The following is a 19,589-nucleotide window of genomic DNA, read 5'->3' as shown; positions in this document are numbered from 1 at the left end:
CAAAACCCCAAAAGGAAAAATGGAGATGGGACTGCTATGTGGCCATCCCTCAGGAGGGTTCATTCTCACTCACATCCCTGTCTCTCTACATTGAACACACATGTCCTCTAGGAAATCTAAAAGGAAAAAAAAAAGGAAGAAATAGTATCTGCACTGTCCGGGGTAGGAGTGGTGGTTAGGATAAGGAAGTACGCTGTAATGCCTATGGGACTGACACTGTGAGGTTGGCTTACTTCTGGGAGTTCTCAGTGAGCAGGGCTAGGGAATGTTTTTTGTTTTAGAAAACAAAAAAAAACAAAAGCAAGGAAGTCTGAATTCATGTTAATATTTGCAACTCAAAACGGTATCCCCTTAGGGTATATAGCCAGAATACCATATTTCTTTTTAAAAAATTATAATTATAGTTTTAATTTGCTGTAGGGTACATGTACTCACCAGAGAGGGGAGAGAGAAAGAGAGAGAGAAAGTGAGAAAGCAAACCACCAGGTCTGGAACTCTAGCAGTGGTTGGCCTTGTGGGAGCACTGCACTACCTGGTGGCCCCAGAATGCCATATTGCAAAGTAACTTAAAGTAATTCTCCATGTGCTTATGTCACCATTTTCATCAGATTCATTGTTTCCATTTTTAATTTTTTAATTTTGTTTCATAAATGTAAATCATTTATATATTGGGTTGTTAGAAAAATCAGGACATATTTTACATAGAAAAAGGTACATCATAACTTTTCTTACAACCTAATTAATGGCTCTAGAGTCAAAACCATTAAATCAGGGTACATTTTGAGATGTCTCCATACTCAGTCCCATTCTTCTCACTTTTCTCTCTTGCCCTATATATTAACATTTTTATTAGTTTTGCTTTATCCTTTGTTGCTTTCTTTTGAAAATATATGTAGATATATACAGTATATATATCATACCTCTCTTCTCAACTCCTCCCCATGGTTCTTAAGCCCTTTTCTGCACCATGCTTTTTTCATTTAATAGTAGTATCTTGGAACTTGCTCCATAGCATAGGGTAGGGGATCTATGTTCTCTCAGATTAGTCATTTCAAGATTATTTTCGTCATAAAGTGAGAACAGGAAGACAGATAAAAGCACTTGGAACTTAATTAGACTGTTCATTAAAACTGGCCTATTGGGAAACTTGATTGTCCTCTTACTATAGAATGGAGAAACTGGGAAGCATTGTGATAAGATAATCAGTTCTTTGGTCCAGATCTTTAAGGTTAGAGACCTGCTTTAAGAGACAAAATAAAGCAGCAACCATGAGAAAAGTATGAAAAGAAAAGCTTTTAATAGAAAAGTACACCTGAACTGTATTCAGGCAGGCAGCTGTCAGAGGATACCTGCACCACTGGGAACGGGGTTAAGTGTGACTTTTTCGTAGTAGGATCTTGTTATGAATATTTAGCAGGGAAGGCCTGTCACTGTAGCTGGCTCTTAGTTCGTGTTTTGTGGGCTTTTTTTTTGCACCTGTGTACATCTCATCAGGTACCACTTTTTTTGGGGTATGTCATATGCATGCCCTGTGTGGACTTAGAAAGTATGGTATGATATCAGTCTATTGCCACAAATGGGAGGTGGGATATTAGCCTACGATTAGAAGAATGTCTGTGTGCATAGGGGGAACAGTGGGAGTAAAGAAAGTAACCTTTTCTAGGCCTTCAGATGAAAGCTTAGGTAATAAAAAGTGAGATAAGCTTTCCCTTCAATGAGGGAGTCTAGGATTCTAACTCCTGGTAAGCAGTGATTGATAAGACAGATGTCCTTTTTGTTGGACTTGGGACTTCCTGTTCATAATTATCTGACTGCCTATAACACTCTCTTAGTTTTAATTTGGTGATGTGCAGTTTTATCTTGAGTGATTCCATTTTGCTCTGGTCTGTGGAGGCCTAGTCCAGGCACTTTAGTCCAAAACAAAATGCACAGTCTTACTGATTTCTCAATATCTTGTGGAATAAATATTAATAAATATTAATACTCCTGATTTATCAATGAGAAAACAGAATCAGAGGGTCTAGGTACCTTTTATTAGTAATGAGAAACCTGAAGTTTTAGGACTCTTAAGTTGTTTTTTTTTTTTTTTTTTTACTAGAAAACAGTGACCTGTATATTGATTTAGCTTTTATTTAAAAAATAATGAGGTAGTACTATTATGTGATTATTGTAAAATGCTTATTTGGTCTTAATTTCATTTCCTGGCATATAGCTCCTAAAATCCTTGGAATCACTAGAATGATAAGTATCTTTTTGAACGCTAATGAGTTGACTGACACTGGCAGCCCGTAGGTAGCTTCTCACCTTGTGGGCCAATCACCATAGACAGCAGATAGGAAATACAGGGTTGGGACCAGCAGTTGGCGTAATGGCCATGTTGCTGGATTCCCATGTAGTCGACCGTGGTTTGAGTCCCGGACCCGGTGACTTAAAACTCAGACCAGGCACATGGGCGTGTGTGCCCAAGATCCCAAGAGGAAAATGGAGGAGAAGGGATTGTGGCGTGGCCATCACCCTGGGGGAATTATTTCTCGCTTTCTGTCTCTCTGTCTCTCTCTGTCTTTCTGGGGAGCGCACACGCCCTAAAGCAAAAACCTCTCAAAAAAAAAAAAAAAAGGAAATACAGGGTTAGGACTTTCATTCCCATCCCAACCACTGGAGAGGAGAGGGGCTGAAGGTTAAGTTGATCACCATTAGTCACTAATTTAATCATTTCTGTGTACATAATGAAGCCTCCATAAAAGCCCCAAAGCACAGATTTTGGATGAACTTTCTAATAGCTAAACAAGTCACTGGAGGTTCCTAGAGGGTGGCTCAGTCTGGACAGGTTTTGGGAGCTCTGTATCCCTTCTTCCATACCTCATCATTTGCATCTTTTCATCTTTTTGGTGACCATTTTTTTTTAAAGAGGTTTTTGCCTTTAGGGTGTGTGTGCTTGCTGGAGAGAGAGAGAGAGACACACACACACAGACCATGAGAGGAAGAGTGACAAATCACCCTTCAGGTGATGACCATGCCACAGTCCTTTCTCTTCCATTCTCCTCCTAGGATTTTGGGGATGCACACACATGTGCCCGGCATGATTTTTGAGCTACTGGGTCCGAGACTCAAACTGTGGTTGGCCATGTGGGAGTCTAGTGACTTAACTGCTATACCATCTGCTGGCCCCATATTTTGTTTATGATAAACTGGAAAACATGTTTTCCTGAGTCCTATGAGTGGCTTTTGCAAATTAATTGAACCTAAGGAGGGGGTCATGGGAACCCCGATTTATACTTAGTTGTCAAAAGCATAAGTAGAACTAACGCACAGACTCACAGTTTTTATCAGATTTTGAGGGACAATATGTGGAAATGGGGGACAGTCTTACAAGCCTGTAGAATCTGAAGTTGTTTATAGGAAGATGTGTCAAAATAGAATTGAATTAGAGGATACCCAGCTGGTGTCTGCTTCAGGAAAGAATTGATTGGTTGGTTGCTGGTGGGGAGACATCTCCACATACTTGAGCCAGGGGTCACAAACATCTTCTGTGTTGATGAGTGAGATTATAGGCGGTCCTGAGCTTATTTTATTTCCCGTATTTCCAGACATGATTAAGATCCCTCTGCTATTGCAGTCTGTCAGTGTACTATGTTCTGCAATATGATAATACCATGTAATAAGCATAATAGCATACAAAAGTATATTAGCTTCAGTATTTTAGATTTCAGACTTTTAATAGGAAAGGATCAGAAACATAAAGTATGCTTTTAACACCATCTGTATATTGCCTTCTTTTCCAGTCTTCTAGTGTACGAATAAAACCTGCACGTATTGAGGAAATCTTACTGTTATTGGGCATTAAGAATCTTGGTTAGGGGACCAGCAGATGGTGTAATGGTTATGTTGCTGGACCTCCCACATAGTTGACCACCACTTGAGGCCTTGACCTGGCGGTACATGTGCATGCGTGCATGCCCACAAGATCCTGAGAGGAGAGTGGAGAAGGGATTGCGGTGTGGCCATCCCTCCTGAGGCGGGACGGGGGGTGGGGGTGGGGGTGGCGATTTCTCTCTTGCTGTCTCTCTGGCAAGCACATGTATCCTGTAGCAAAATCTCTCTTTAAAAAAAAAGAGAGACAGGTAATCTGGTTAGCAGATTTCTTGGGAGATTTTAAATCTGGACCTTCTGTATCAGTCCAGTAGTGTTGAACTTGGAGCAACTTGGACCTAGGAAAGATGAAGTTACACTTCACATGTAACACTGAAACACTCTGGTTACTCTGTGTTACCAGAACCTTAAAGTAGTATTTCACTCTGAATTTCTTTTGTTATTCTTCAATTATTAATTGATGACTGCTATATTTCAGACACTCTGCCTCTGCTGAAACATTTATCGCATTGTATTTCAACAAGTTATTTGTGTATTTGGATTATTATTCACATTAGGATGGAAGCTTACATAGCATATTTGTTTTCATAATCTTAATATCCAGTGTATATGGCATGGAGAAGGCTTTTTCTTACTTCAGACCTACAGTATTCATAGATGTTCAATTATAGAAGTGGTCTTATAAGGTTTTGTTGCTGCTAGGTAGTCAGTAGTTTACCCTGTAAGGATGTAGGCCTCTGTTTGTATTAGCAGCTATAAACTTTATTTAAAATCAAATTACCTTAATTTTTAACATCTCTGGTAAATTAGATTTAAAGTTCACTTTGTAAATGGTTATGATTAACTTCTCTAATGATATTTTGATTTTAAAGTTTTATTTGAAAAGGCAAGTACTTTTGGGGGAGAAGCCAACTTTCCAGATAATGCATTAAATCATTTAAAAAGTGCCATGTTACATAACCTCAGGCTAATTTTGCCTGCTCCTTGATAGATATGTTAACAGACTTGTTGACTCTGAAGGCATTTACTTGTCTGTTGACCCTTGTTGGAGTTTTGCATTAAATTCAAGTCGTGAATGAGGATGTTGAGAAGTTGGAACCCTCATCCATTGTTGGTGGGAATGTAAAGTGGCTCAGCCGCTTTGGAATGTAGTGTGCAGTTACTCAACAGAGTTAGCACATGGGTCAGCAATCCCGCTCCTAAGTACATGCCCAAGAAAAATGAAAGTGTGTTCACATAAAACTTGTACACAGATGTTATAGCACCATGATGCACAATGCCAAAACGTGGAAACAGTTTAAATGTCCATCAGCAGATGAATGGATAAATAAATGTGGTTTGTCCATATCATGGATTATTATTTGGCAACCAAAGGAATGAAATACTGATGCACATACAACATGGATAAACTTCGAAAAAGTCACCAAGTGAAAGAAGCCAGTTACAAAAATACCTTTTTCATTTGTATGAAATGTCCCAAATAGCAAATCTATAGGGATAGATAGGATTAGTGGTTACCCATGGCTGGAGGCTGGTGAGATGAGGAATGGATGGTTGAGAGGAAATTGAGCAGCTTCTTAATGGTACTCAGTTTCTTTTTAAAACAAAAATGTTTTAAAATTGATTGTGGTGGTGGTTGTATAACTCTTAAAATGTACTAAAACCACTGAATTATATAGTTTAAATGATAATTATAGGGTATATGAATTATACCTCAATGAAACTGTTATAAAAATATTCAAGTTTTCGGGGCCAGTAGATGGCATAATGGTTACTTCACTGGACTCCCACATGTCTGACTGCAATTCAAGTTCCTGACCCAGTGGCTTGAAACTCAGGACAGATACCTGTGTGTGCATGCCCAAGATCCTGAGAGGAGAAGGAAGGAGAAGAGAGATTATGTTGTGGTCATCCCCCCAGGTGGTGATTTCTCACTTTCCCTCTTAATATCTCTGGCGCTCTCTCTCTCTCTCCCCCCCAGTGAACCATAAGACAAAAAAAAAATTCAAGTTATTAATTATCGATAGCTCTTTAGTATTGTTTCTTCATTTTTGATAGTGAAGAATTCTAGGGCTAGCCAATGGCATGGTACTTAAGGTGGCTGGATCCCACTTGAATGACTGTGCTGTTTGGGTTAGGCATTTCTGCCCTAAATCCCGAATAAAGGGAAAGATGAGGAGAAGGGATTGTTGGGTGTCCATTCCCTATTGGGGAGGTGTGGTGCTTCTTTTTTTGTGTGTGGGGGGAGGATTTTGCTATAGGGAGCATGCGCTCACCAGAGAGACAGAGAGACAGAAAACAGGAAATCACTCCCCAGGGGGGGATGGCCACGCCACAATCCCTTCTCCTCCATTCTCCTCTCGGAATCTTGGGCACGCACGCACACGCGCCCAGCGTGAGTTTAAGCCATTGGGTCCGGGACTCGAACTGCGGTCGACTACGTGGGAGTCCAGCGACATAGCCATTATGCTAACTGCTGGTCCCCAGGGGAGGGGTGGTGCTTTCTAACATCCCCACCAATTCAGGAAGCACATATGCCCTCAGCAAATATAAAAAATAAAATAAAGATGAGTTTTAATTGCACAAGAAGCATATTTCCATTTTTATTGCCTTATTAATATGCAATATTATTTTTGGCTACAGATACTCACTAGCAAATTTCCTTTTTCTGTTAGTTTCTAGTGCCAAACTAAAAAGAAAAAAGAACTGGTTTGGAACAGCAATATATACAGAAGTAGTTGTAGATGGAGAAATTAAGAAAACAGCAAAATCCAGTAGTTCATCTAATCCAAAATGGGAAGAACAACTAACTGTGTAAGTACCTAGTATAAAGAATGCAAAGTCTTTAGAAGGGAGTGTGCTTATTGGAATATGTTTTTTTATTTTGTAGGGTAACTAGTAATGAGTGCTTTTTTTGGTGTTAATAGACAATTTAAAGTATGAAAAAATCTTTGGTTCATTTTATTTTAGAGAGGAAACATAATCCTTGCTTTTGCTTTATGAATGAAACTATTTCCATGTAACCATAGTTTCTCAGAATGTCTTGGGATAGAGATAGAGCACGTAGTCATCCTTAATTTTGGCATTGCCGAAATCCAGTTTTATAAGTTTCTGGAACTCAATGATATAACTAATGCCATCAATTTCCTTAACTCTTTAGAAATTTGTTCAAATAAGAAATGCTGTTCTAATAAGACTTTTGATATATTGCTGGTGTTATAGTTTACTAGTTTTAAAAATTCTTATCCTTATTAAAAGCCCTATTGTGTTTGAAAGTATTACTTTTATTTATAATTCAGATAGTTTACTGTTAAATATAATAATTCTTAATTAAACTGAATTCGTGGCTTTTAAAAGTTAATGAAATAAATGGTTTAAGGGGGGTTTTCACCAAGAGTGATGATGTATATTCCTATATTTTTGTTATGTAATTTTACCTTTACAGAAATGTGACCCCACAAACTGTATTGGAATTTCGAGTTTGGAGTCATCACACTTTAAAAGCAGATGCTTTATTGGGAAGAGCAACAATAGATTTGAAACAAGCTCTTTTAATACACAATAGAAAATGTAAGTTTTTTGTTCTAGCCTTTGTTTCTTTATGAGTTTACTTTAAGCACTTAGAACATTTTGTGAAGTCCAAAAGTAAAAACAAATAGTTTTTATTCATAAAGGAGAACTTCAGTTATTGCCTGTGATTGCTTTTAAGTTTTTAGTGTTAACATGAAATAGAAAATATTTACCCTGGCCTTTCTCTGTTCTGCAGATTTATAAAATTATCTCAGTCATTCACAAGTACCCAGTTAACAATACTTATTAGTCATTTATTATTTACTTATAATTGTGTATACTTTAAAACTTGAAAAGTTGTCTTCTGAGCCTATGCTCTTACTTGACTAGTAAAAATTTTGTTTGAGTAAAATCAATTCTGTTAAAATTTTTTCTTTTATCATGTAACTAGTTTCCTGTAGAAAATAGAATATAGAATATCACATATCTGTACTTTTTTTTTTCTTTTTTGGAGAGATTTTTGCTATAGGGCGCATGCACTCACCAGCCAGACAGAGACAGACAGAGAGACAGAAAGCGAGAAATCACCCCCCAGGGGGGATGGTCATGCCGCAATCCCTTCTCCTCCATTCTCCTCTCGGGATCTTGAGAATGCCACTGGGTCCGGAGCTCGAACCGCGGATGACTACATGGGAGTCCAGCGACATAGCCTTTACGCCAACTGCTGGTCTCCACATATCTGTACTTATATTATCCACAAATAATCACACTTAATTTGATCTTTCTTTTGTCTGTAGAGAGAAACACAGTGTTTTTTATTTCATCTACTGATTTATCCTTTTTTAAAAAATAAGTAATTCAGTTAAACATGTTTCTGTGATATTACATTTTTCTAGCCCAAGAATTCTTAAGATAGTTTAGATTTCTCTTTTGTAAACCTCTTATTATCTGCAGCATTTTGGAGTATATGCATATGTTTATAATTGTGGGGAGAGGATTCATAGCTTGTACCAAATTCTCAGAGTTCGTGATTCATTAGAGATTAAAAACTGGAATTCTGTAATTGTTTATGATTTTTAAGTGCCACATGTCTTTTCATATCATTTATTTAATCTCCTTTTGTGTGGTATTTAGGCATTTCTAATAGTTCAAAGTAATCCCCTTTTGCACTTCTTATTTACTTAGAAATATGCTTATTAATTCCTAAAAGTAGGTTTTCTGGGTTAAGGATTTAAATGGTAATGCCTAGGGCCAGCAAGTGTCATAATGGTTAAGGCCCTGAACTCCCATGTGACTGACTGCAGTTCTAGTCCCAGACCCGGTGGCTTGACACTCATGCCAAGTGCATCTGCATGAATACCCAAAATCCCTAGAGGAGAATGGAGGAGAAAGGATTATGGCTTGTCCTTCCCCCCTCCGGGAGGTGATTTCTTGCTTTCTGTTTCTCTGTCTCTCTGGTGAACACATGTGCCCTATAGTACAGTATCTCTTAAAAAAAAAAAAAAGCTACTGCCTAAAATGAGCCAAGTTTTTGGGGCCAGCAGTTAGCGTAATGGCTATGTCGCTGGACTCCCACATAGTCAACCGCGGTTCAAGTCCCAGACCTGGTGGCTTAAAACTCACGCCGGGCGCATGTCCGTGCGTGCCCAAGATCCCAAGAGGAGATTGGAAGAGAAGGGATTGCGGTGTGGCCATCCTCCCTGGGGGGTGATTTCTTGCTTTCTGTCTCTCTGTCTCTCTCTGTCTGTCTGGCGAGCACATGCACCCTGTAGCAAAAACCTCGCCAATAAATAAATAAATAAATAAAATAAAATAAGCCAAGTTTTTAAAAATTGTTTTTTGTTACTAGCAAAAAAGAAAAGACATATATAACTTAAAAGTTTGTTTTGATGTAATTTTTGGACATAGACAAGTTATGACTCATATAAAATTTCTGCATTCTGTCAGGATTTGGGGCATGCATGCATGTGTGCCCAGCATGCTTTTTCAGCTCCAGGTCCTGGGATTTGAACCATATACTCAGCCCTGGGCGAACCAGCTGCCTTAACCACTTTTTACCCTGGCCTTTCTCCATTCTACTGATTCGCAGAATTATCTCAGTCATTCACAAGTAAACTGTTATCAATGATTATTAGTCATTTATTATTTACTTATTATTTAATCACTAGGTCACAGTGCTGGCCCTGCTGTGACACTTTATTATATATACAGGTCTTGAGCACCCTCAGATTTTAGTATACACAGGGGTCTTCAAAGCAATTTTCCATGAATACCAAGGGACACAATTTTGTGTTACACAAGGTAAAGCAAAATGCCCTCGAATTGAAATAACTAGATGTCCTAATAATGAGAAAGAAGTATTTGGCCGCATATAAAAATGGATGGGGCTGGCACTGTCTTGCAGCCTGCATCCAGGATCTTGACAAGATGGCAAGTTCAAGGAAGAAGGATTGAAGGATTGTGGCATAACTGGGCCCCGTTGGGGAGTGTGCTTTCTCTCTCTCTCTCATGCACATGCCCTCTAGGATTAAAAAGTAAATAAGTAAATAAAAATAAAAAGCCATAGTACCTAGCATTTATGGAGTACTGACCATGTCAGATATGTTAGTAGCACTTTCTGTGGTTTTCCATATGGTCCTTATGACTGTCCCTTTAGTTTGAAGCTCTTGCTATGTCCATTTTTTTTAAGAATTATTTTATTTAACTATATTTATTTATTTATTTATTTATTTAAATTTGACCAGAGATGAGAAATAGAGAAGAGAGAAAGTGAGAAAGCAAGCTGCCAGGTCCGTAACTTGAACCACGGTCAGCCATGTGGGAGTCTAGCACCCTTCACCACCACACCATCTGCTAGACCGTCTATGTCTATTTGTAATGAGGAAACTGAGGCTTACAGAAGTTTGGATAACTTACTTAAAGTACAGCTAGTAAGTAGCAGAGCTGGATTTACAACCAGCCAGGTAGGTGCAGTTGCCTGATTCACATGGAGAAATTTTGCCACAGCCACAAGAGTCCTCCCTGGGACTTTTGGCTGAACACCAAGTTTAGGCACTTGCTTCATATTCTTTACACACAGTTAGATATTCTCTGGAATTTATAATATGCACAGAAGCAATTAAAGATGATATTGAAAGCGTGGGGTAGGAGAGGGTCATTATGTGTGAAAGCGATTGATCCTGGTGTAGTCTAAAAATGTGAAGAACTCCTTCCAAATATAGCTATCAAGTACAAAATTAGAGTAATTCTTGAAACGTAGTTTTGATATCTAAACACATTCATATATGGCAAAAGCTTTTAAATTAGAATTTTTTTTTTTCTAGTGGAAAAGGTGAAAGAACAATTAAAACTTTCCTTGGAAAACAAGAATGGTGTAGTACAGACTGGTGAATTAACAGTTGTACTTGATGGATTGGTGATTGAACAAGAAAACCTGACAAACTGTAGCTCTCCTCAAACCAGTAAGCTAACTTTCTATGCTTTTTTCAATTTAAGGAAAGAAAACTCAGCAAGAGGTATATATATAAAAAAAAAAACTAAGTGTATTTATTTCTTATCATTCAGTAGAAATACAGCAAAATGGTGATGCCTTACATGAAAATGGAGAGCCTTCTTCAAGGGCAAATACCAGGTAGAATATTTTACTTTAATATTTGTGTCAGTATGATATTACATTTTCCACATATGAAGTTTTAAATTTTAACCTTTTAAAATTTATCACAAAATGTAGAAATTTACATCTAAACATGACATATGGTTGAATTTTTATGAAAGTAGCATTTAAAAATAATAGCCTTTGTAATACATATACCATAAAAATCATTTTTTCTTTCTTTTTTTTTTTTAACCGTTTTTGCCATAGTGTCCATGTGTCTACTGGAGAGAGAGAGACAGAGAGAGAAAGTGAGAAATTATTCGCAAGGGAGGATGGCCACAGTCCGTTCTCCATTCTCCTCCTGGGATTTTGCGCATGCAGACACATGTGTCCAGTGTGATTTTCAAGCCACTGGGTCTGGGACTCGAACTGCAGTCAGCCATATAGAAATCCAACACCTTAACCACCATGCCACCTGTTGGCCCCCTAAAATTCACTCTTTATATAAAGTAAAAAATTCATTATTTTTACTATATTCACAGAGTTGTGCAACCATCACTGATTTCACATCATCATTCCCCCTGAAAATTTTCATTGCCATCCCCATTCTTCCCTCTTGGCTCCTGGCGGATACTGATGTACTTTTAGTCTCTGGATTTGCCTCCTTTAGTCATTTCATATAAACACATTTGTATGAATTATAATCTGTTGTAACTGGCTTCTTAGGGTAATGTTTCAAGGTTCACCTATGTTATAACTGCTTTAGTGCTTCATTTTTTTCATTGTCGAAAGTGTTTTTCAAAAATCTGTATTTAGGCTATTTTATTAGTAAGTAGGTAGAGACAGATGCTCTGGAGAAATAGATAACTCATTGATGTTTGAATTGGCATTCTTCTGTAGATCACATGAAGATACATTCTCCTCAGGTTGTGGGCTTCTCTCAAAAGTCATCCTGCTATTTCAAAAACTCCATTATTGGAACCAGCAGTTGGTGTAATGACTATGTTGCTGGACTCCCGTGTTGTCGACCATGGTTCGAGTCCCAGACCCGGTGGCTTAAACTCACACCAGGCGCGTGTGCGTGCGCGCCCAAGATCCCGAGAGGAGAAGGGATTGCAACATGGCCATCCCTCCTAGGGGGTGATTTCTCGCTTTCTGTGTCTCTGTCTCTCTTTGTCTTTCTGACGAGTGCACTTGCCCTATAGCAGAAACCACTCCAAAAAGAAAAAAAACAAACAAAAAACAAAAAAACTCCATTATTCTCAATATTGCTCAACTGCCAGTAAGACTTAAAATACTTGATTTTGTAGTTTTAGTTTTTATTTATTTAATTGCATTTAACTTATATTCTATAAATTCTTAAAATTCTAGAATATAAAATTTAGCTTATTCTGATCATTCTGCACTCATAATTTTAGTACCTAGTACATGATTTGTAATAAATGTTTGTCAGCGTTTTCAGCTTTTTTTCCAGGATTCAGTAAAATTACGGTTGTTTGGAGGTGAGTGCATATGTCCTATGGCAAAAACCTAAAAAAAAAAACCTAAAAAAAGATGAATATTCTTAGATTTAAATATTTGAAATTTGCATTTTGAACATTATTTTGAGGACCTCAATTCATTTTTGCCTTAGTATATTTGTATATCTCAGATTTTTTTAATCTGCCAGTATATATATATTTAGAACTGCAAGAAACTTCAATCTAATAAACGAATAGCTTATCTTTGTTCATTACTTTCTATACCTGTCATTTTGCTTGAATGTTAAAAACTCATAAATATTTCTTAGGAAAATTCTAATGAAAATGGTTTTATTGTACGTAACTCATTGAAATAAGGCTTTTAATTTTTGTTTAAAGGTTGGCTGTTGAAGGTACAAATGGAATAGATAATCATATACCTACCAACACTGTAGTTCAGAATTCATGCTGTTCCTATGTAGTTAATGGAGACAACACACCTTCATCTCCATCTCAGGTTGCTGCCAGACCCAAAAATACACCAGCTCCAAAACCACTCACATCTGAGCCTGCCAATGACGCTGGTAAGTGTGGCTATTTGTGACACATTGTTTAAATGGAAGCTAAATTAAGGTTATGTTTCTGTGCCTACACTTTTCTTACTGTGAAGTCTTAATGTTCTATTCTACAATAGGCATTTTAAAAAAGTACAGTACCTGAAATTTCTTTCTAATAATTTGAACTTTTCTAAGGTGTTTAGGTAGATTATCCAAAAACATATAGTTCAGAAATTTTACCACATTTACTAATGAGCAGGTGCTTATATGGTTGTTATATTCTTAGGCTTTATATCATAAAAAACTACTATTTTAATGAAATAAAATATTTCTGTAATGATTTCAATGATTTCATTGACTTGTTAGTAAAAGTTAGTATGAATGGTTCCTTTAACTTGTCTTCCACATACAGATTATTTTTAACGTGTAACATAGTAGGAAAATGTACTGTGAGCTGATACAGCTCTTAGAAGATTTATTTATTTATTGCAGAAGGTATGTGGGCTTGCCAGAAAGAGAGAAGAGAGACAGCACTCCCTAATGGGGGTTGATCATGCTACAATCCTTTTTTCTTCATTCCTCCTTCTCCTCAGGATTTTGTGCACACATATCCATGGACTTGGTGGGTTTTTCAAGCCATGCCTGGGATTTAGACTGCAGTCAGCCACTTGGGATCCTGTTCCTATAACTATTGGGCTATGGAGCTGGCCCTTTCACAGATTTTTATATTTTCCAAAAGTGAGCATTATATAGCAGGAATATTTAAGGAAGGATTCTTCTGTAATCTCATTTTTTCAATGGACTCAGCTATAAATTCCTGTTTTGTTTTTGTTTTTGTTTATTTTTGTTTGTTTTGTAGTTTGCCAGAGAGCATGTGTACTTCCCGGAGAGAGACAGACAGAGAAAGTAAGAAAGCATTCGTCATGGGGCATGGTCATGCTGTGGTCCTTTCTTTTCCATCTCTCCTTCCTTTCAGGATTTGGGGCATGCACACAGCATGTTTTTCAAGCTGCCAGGTCCAGGACTAGAACTGTGTAATTGCCCATGTGGATCTGATTGCCTTAACCACCACACCATAGGCTAGCCCAATAAATTACTTTTTTTTGTTTGTTGGTTTGGTCTTATTATATATATATAATAACTTTTTCAGATATCTCTCCTGAAATTCAAATATTTTAAGACACTTGTTTAAGGTTACTAGTATATATGTTGGTGATTGAGTTGGAATCTGAGGCCACATTCCAGAGGCCACATTCTTTTCTGTGTTTGTCTGTTATAGGAAGGAAATGTATGAAGTAGCAAATTTATCAATTATATTGAAATAGATAGATTTATAAATGATACTTAATTGTGCATTTATACCCAAAGTTGGGGTGTGGGGTTGTTTACCAAGAGTAATCCTGAGAGTTTTCATAAGTATAGGAACTAACAATAAATGATATCTTAAAATTTTAGTTTCTTTATTAGTAATTCTTTTTTTAAAGTTCATTCATTTCCATGAGAGAGAGAGACAGTAAGAAAACAACATTGGATGCATATTTTGGAAAACTTATACTATCTTCTCTGTCATTCTTGTCATCTTTCTCTATTTAAAGGAAATGGAGTTTTGAGATTTCATTATTCCTAAAATATTTAGCTGTTTGAGTATATTGATGAAAATACCTATTGATCACTAGTTGCTTAAATGTTTTAGCATTGGGTGTACTCAGCTGTTCATATAAAAGGGTGAAAGAAGTAACTGAGACTCTTACCATTGTAGAATTTCCTATTTATGCTGTACAGCTTGTCAGATACGTAATAGATGCTTTATATTTAAAATAAATTCACTTTACACCTTCTCTTATTTATCCTTGCTTGAAATGTCAAAGCAAAAACAAAACACACGTGAGGAACTATTGGGTTGTCAGGAAAGTCATTCATTTTTGTATAGAAAAACAAAAGGAAAAGTATATCATGATTTTCCTGACAACCTAATACAGTGAAGGATCCATCATAAATAATTCCTGTGACAATTATGACAATTGGAAATAAATTTAGGACAATCTGAATAATAATAGTGATAATAGCTAGCATTCATGCTGTACATGTTCTAAACATTCGTTACTCATTAACTTACTCTCCCAGTAACTCTTTGAAATAGGTACTAGAATTTTCCCTTTTTTTCTGGTGAAGGAACGAGGCAGACAGGTCACAGCTGGGGAGAGAAGTGTTGTAGTCAACACCTAGCTCTGTGGATTCTGACTCTGCACTGTACTTTGCTGTTTCTCTTTGATGTGTGTGGTTTTTAGTGTTTGAAACTGTACTGTTCATCTTTTGTACTATAATAAACTTCAAATAGTATTTCTCCAACCTTTTCACCCCTTCCAATTACTATTGGTAACATCTGACTAAACAATCTGATTGTCCTCATTCCATTGGCCAGTCTCCAGAGGCTTCCAGAACCCTACTCTGTTGTTAGCAACCAGTTAGCTGATGTCTCTTTGCATGATCCATCATCCCTTTATAGGAGTATGAATTCAGGTATCTTAAGATGGGTGATACCTATTCCTTTAAGATGTTAGTATAAAATGGTGCTTCCTTTTTCTTTTTTTTTAAAGGTTTTTTTGCCATAGGGTATGTGTACTTGCCAAGAGAGGGGGAGAGAGAGAGAGAGAGAGAGACATAGAAAGGAAAAGTGAGAAATTACTCCCTGGGCAGATGGCTACACTCATTCCCTTCTTTCTCCTTTTGGAATTTTAGGCATGTACACACTGGTGCTTGGTACGATTTTGGAGCCATTGGGTTAGGGACACGAACCATGGTTATTTACGGTTACTATAAATGTCATTGGAATTATTTATGATGGATCCTTCATTGTATTAGGTTGTCGGGAAAATCATGATACACTTTTTTATGTTTTTCTATGCAAAAATGTATCATGACTTTTCCGAAAACCCAATAGTTACTCGTGTAGGAATCCGGTGCCTTAACTATCATGCCAGATGCTGGCAGTGGTATTTCTTTTTTTATAATTAAAGACTTTTATTAGTTTTTGTTGTTGGAATTGTGAGGGTGGGACCATACATATTCTATGTATAACATAATACATATCTTTAATCTTTTAACTATGATACAATTCCAAGATCTTGAAATCTTTAAAATCAAAGGTTTTGTTTATTTGTTTGTAAACTCATTTGATGGCAAAATAAATACAATCAACTTGAGGCTATTTATAGTTTTTATTTTCCATGCTTACTATTCATAGCTCTACTTTTTGCTGTAGATATGTTAAGTATTAAATCATAGTGTATGACCACTAAACTTGTTTGGGACTTAATGTAAAACATGTACGTGCCAGCTTACGTTCCTGAATTCAGAACAATTATGGATTGCGTCCCCCAGGGCTTCAGATAAGGATTGTAGGCCAGTACTAAGGAGTTTAAGACAAATACCTTCTAACCATAGACAGTATTGTACATGAGGTTTTCTTTTTTTTTTTATCCCCTCCTATTCTTTTGAATCCTGACTTAGGGGTATATTTGACAAATACAGTTGTAGTGAATATTGGTAGTTATTTGCACAAAAGTAGTAGGCAATGTGTAGTGAAAAAATTAGATTTGACTTCTGACAGTACTGAGAACAAATCCCAGTTCAACCACTAACATGTTAGCCATGTAACTTGGGACACATTAAGCTCTCCCATTTTTTTTTTTTTAAAGAGCAATACTCATTTAACTACCTTATACAACTACATAAAGGTTAAATCAGAGTATAAATCCAAAACTTATACCATATTACTTGGATAGTAATAGATATGGAAGAAAAATATGCTTCTCATTCCCTTTCCCTAACTTCTAGTGTAAAATTACATTTTCTAATATAAAGTTACTATTTTATTAGTAAACTAGATCACAGCTTGTGGTGTTAGTCAGATCCTGCATGGCTGACTGTGCAGTTCAAATCCCGGCCCCTGCAGCTTGAGGAACACACCAACACGTGTGTGCATTCCAAATCCTGACAGAGTGGAGAGATGGAGGAGTAAGGATTGTGGCCAGACGTTTCTCATTTCTCCCTTTCCTTCTTTCTGTTTCTTTCTGGGAAGTATAAAAAAAAGAATAATAAAATCCATCAGAACTAAGTATGGTAAGTTTCACATGGAACTATATAACTTCACATTTCTTAGACATTTTTATTAGCTTTTTATACTGAAGTACCTAAATCCACAGAAGGTTGCAAAGAAATGTACAGGGAAGTCCCATATACCCTTTGCTATTTACCAGTGTTAACATCTCTTATAACCGAAGTGCAGTATCAACCTCAGGTAATTGATACAATCCACAGAGTGTGTTCTCATTTCACCAGTTCTGCCTGCACCATGTGCGTTTGTATGTATGTGTGCGTCTAGATATTTCACGTGTGTGGCTTCGTGTAATGGCCCTTACAATCAAGATACAGAACCTCATCCCTTTGAGGCTCCTGCATTCTCTATGACCGTGTAGCCCCATCCACTCTCAAGTGTGAGTTGACTTTTAAAGGAGCTTACATAATATTCAAATACTTAAATATTTCTACCTTTTTCTACTTTGAAGTGTTAGAATGAGGACAAATGCATAGTGCTGTTACATGGGTGTATCATAAACCTCTGGGAAATGTCTCAAAGATTGAACATAATGGGGACCAGCAGTTGTGGGGCTGTGTCACTGGACTCCCATGTAGTCGACTGCGGTTCGAGTCCTGGACCTGGTGCTTAAACTCATGCCGGGCTCATGTGCATACATGCCCAAGATCCTGAGAGGATGCAGGAGAAGAGATTGTGGCCATTCCCCCTGGGGAGTGATTTCTTGCTTTCAGTCTCTGTCTCTCTCTGTCTTTCTGGTGAGTGCACGTGCCCTAAAGCAAAGTTGTCTCCAAAAAAAAACATAAGCCAGGAAATTGATCGTGTAACCCAAAAGTCATGATAACTGAAAGCAAGGCTTGGGATCATTCATTAAGAAACAGTCAGTGGGTCTAATCTCAAATCCTGTAGAGAAGGAGATGTGATACTTTACCTAAGATTCTAACATCATACTTATCATGTAAGATTTTACTTATTTGCTTACATACTATCCTACATGTTTTTTCGTGAGCCTATGATTTTGTCCTTCCTTTTTCCTTTCCTTTCCTTTCCTTTCTCTCTCTTTCCTTTCTATTTTCCTTTTTTATGGATTTATCTGTTTAATCATCCTTTTACCTTATCAGATACTTTACTGTGCCACTACCAAGGCTGGATACTGCCAGGTTTCTGGGTACATTTGTATCAGTTTTTCAACCAAAGTATTATTGACATTTTGGGCCAAATAATTCTTTGTTATAGGGAACTAGCATGTAATACATGTAGGATGTTTAGCAGTCTTCCTGACCCTATGTCAACTAGGTCCCGTTAACTTCACTCCCCTTAGCTGTGACACCTAGGCATATCTCCAAACATTGCTACTGTTTGCTGGTAGGGAGCTGGTGGAGAGACTCTTCTCTAGTTGAAAACCATTGTATATATGAGCAGTAATCCCTCCGATCAGTATTATTGTGACTTCTTAATGCAGTTCTGGTTATAATGGAAGACAGATGTTTGTTGAATTAGTGAATGGAAATTTGTCTCTTAAGCTAACTTACTGAAACTATTGAACTGTATTTTAGAGCAGTTTAGAGTTACAGAAATTAATGTGGTAGATTTGTTATAGATAATGAGCCATTATTAGTAAACTAATAAAGTTTGTAGTTTACATTAAGGCTCACTTTCTTGTTCCAGTTCTGTGGGTTTTGGGAAATGCATATTGTCATGTCAACCCTATTGGAGTATTGTGCAGAATGGTTTCAGTACTCTAAAATTCCCCTAAGCTTCGTTTGTTTATCCCTTTCCCAGATGCCTAGTAACTATTAATCATTCTGGTATCTTCGTATTTTGACTTTTTACAATGTTGTATAGTTGGAATCTGGTAATAAATCGCCTCTTCGAATCGACCCATTTAGGGCCAGCCAGTTAAGGCAACTGGATACCGCATGACTGACTACAATTCGATTCTTAGATCTATGGCTTGAAAGGGACGTTGGGCACACTTGTATGTGTGCCTACAATTCTGAAAGGAAGAAGAGATGGAAGAGAGGAGATTGGAGTGTGACCATCTCCATGGAGGTTATTTCCTACCTTCCTTCTCTCTATTCTTCCCTCTTTCTCTATTCCTCTCTCTCTCTCTCTCTCTCTCTCTTTCACTGGTAGTGGGGTTGGGACAATAATAAGAATAAACAAGAAATCGAGATTGCTCATATTTTCTCCTTTGACCTAGCAATGTGTATTCAAGGTTACTCCATGTCTTTGTTGCTTGATATCTCTTTCCTTTTTATTACTAAATAATCCATTGTACGGATTTACCAGTTTGTTTATCCATTACCTATTGAGGCATCTTGATTGCTTTAGTTTGGGCAGTTTTGCATAATGCTGCTGAACACATACATGTGCAGATTTTTGTGCAGACATTTGCTTTCAACTCATTTAGATTTAAGAGTGAAATTGATGGATTGTATGATGAAAGTATGTTTAGTTTTGTGAAATCCATCACCATGTCTTTTAAGTGGTTATACTCT

At 37.2% G+C, this 19,589-nt stretch overlaps 1 protein-coding gene across 2 annotated transcripts in view; it reads left to right on the top strand.

Annotated features, from left to right (window-relative positions):
* Nucleotides 1-19,589, top strand: part of WWP1 (WW domain containing E3 ubiquitin protein ligase 1) — a 63,414-nt gene that overhangs the window by 9,541 nt on the left and 34,284 nt on the right. Inside the window, exons 3-7 of one of the 2 annotated variants that reach the window (XM_014592505.2) lie at nucleotides 6,546-6,684; nucleotides 7,316-7,440; nucleotides 10,704-10,841; nucleotides 10,948-11,011; nucleotides 12,835-13,019. In XM_014592505.2, the coding sequence (XP_014447991.1) occupies nucleotides 6,546-6,684; nucleotides 7,316-7,440; nucleotides 10,704-10,841; nucleotides 10,948-11,011; nucleotides 12,835-13,019 (651 nt within the window). Of the gene's footprint in view, nucleotides 1-6,545; nucleotides 6,685-7,315; nucleotides 7,441-10,703; nucleotides 10,842-10,944; nucleotides 11,012-12,834; nucleotides 13,020-19,589 lie in introns of both variants that reach the window. The other variant, XM_014592504.2, reaches the window with a different exon arrangement.

Source organism: Tupaia chinensis, unplaced genomic scaffold (assembly GCF_000334495.1).
Source record: "Tupaia chinensis unplaced genomic scaffold, TupChi_1.0 Scaffold000707_1, whole genome shotgun sequence".
NCBI lineage: Eukaryota > Metazoa > Chordata > Mammalia > Scandentia > Tupaiidae > Tupaia > Tupaia belangeri.
This window is presented reverse-complemented; position numbering and strand designations above follow the sequence as displayed.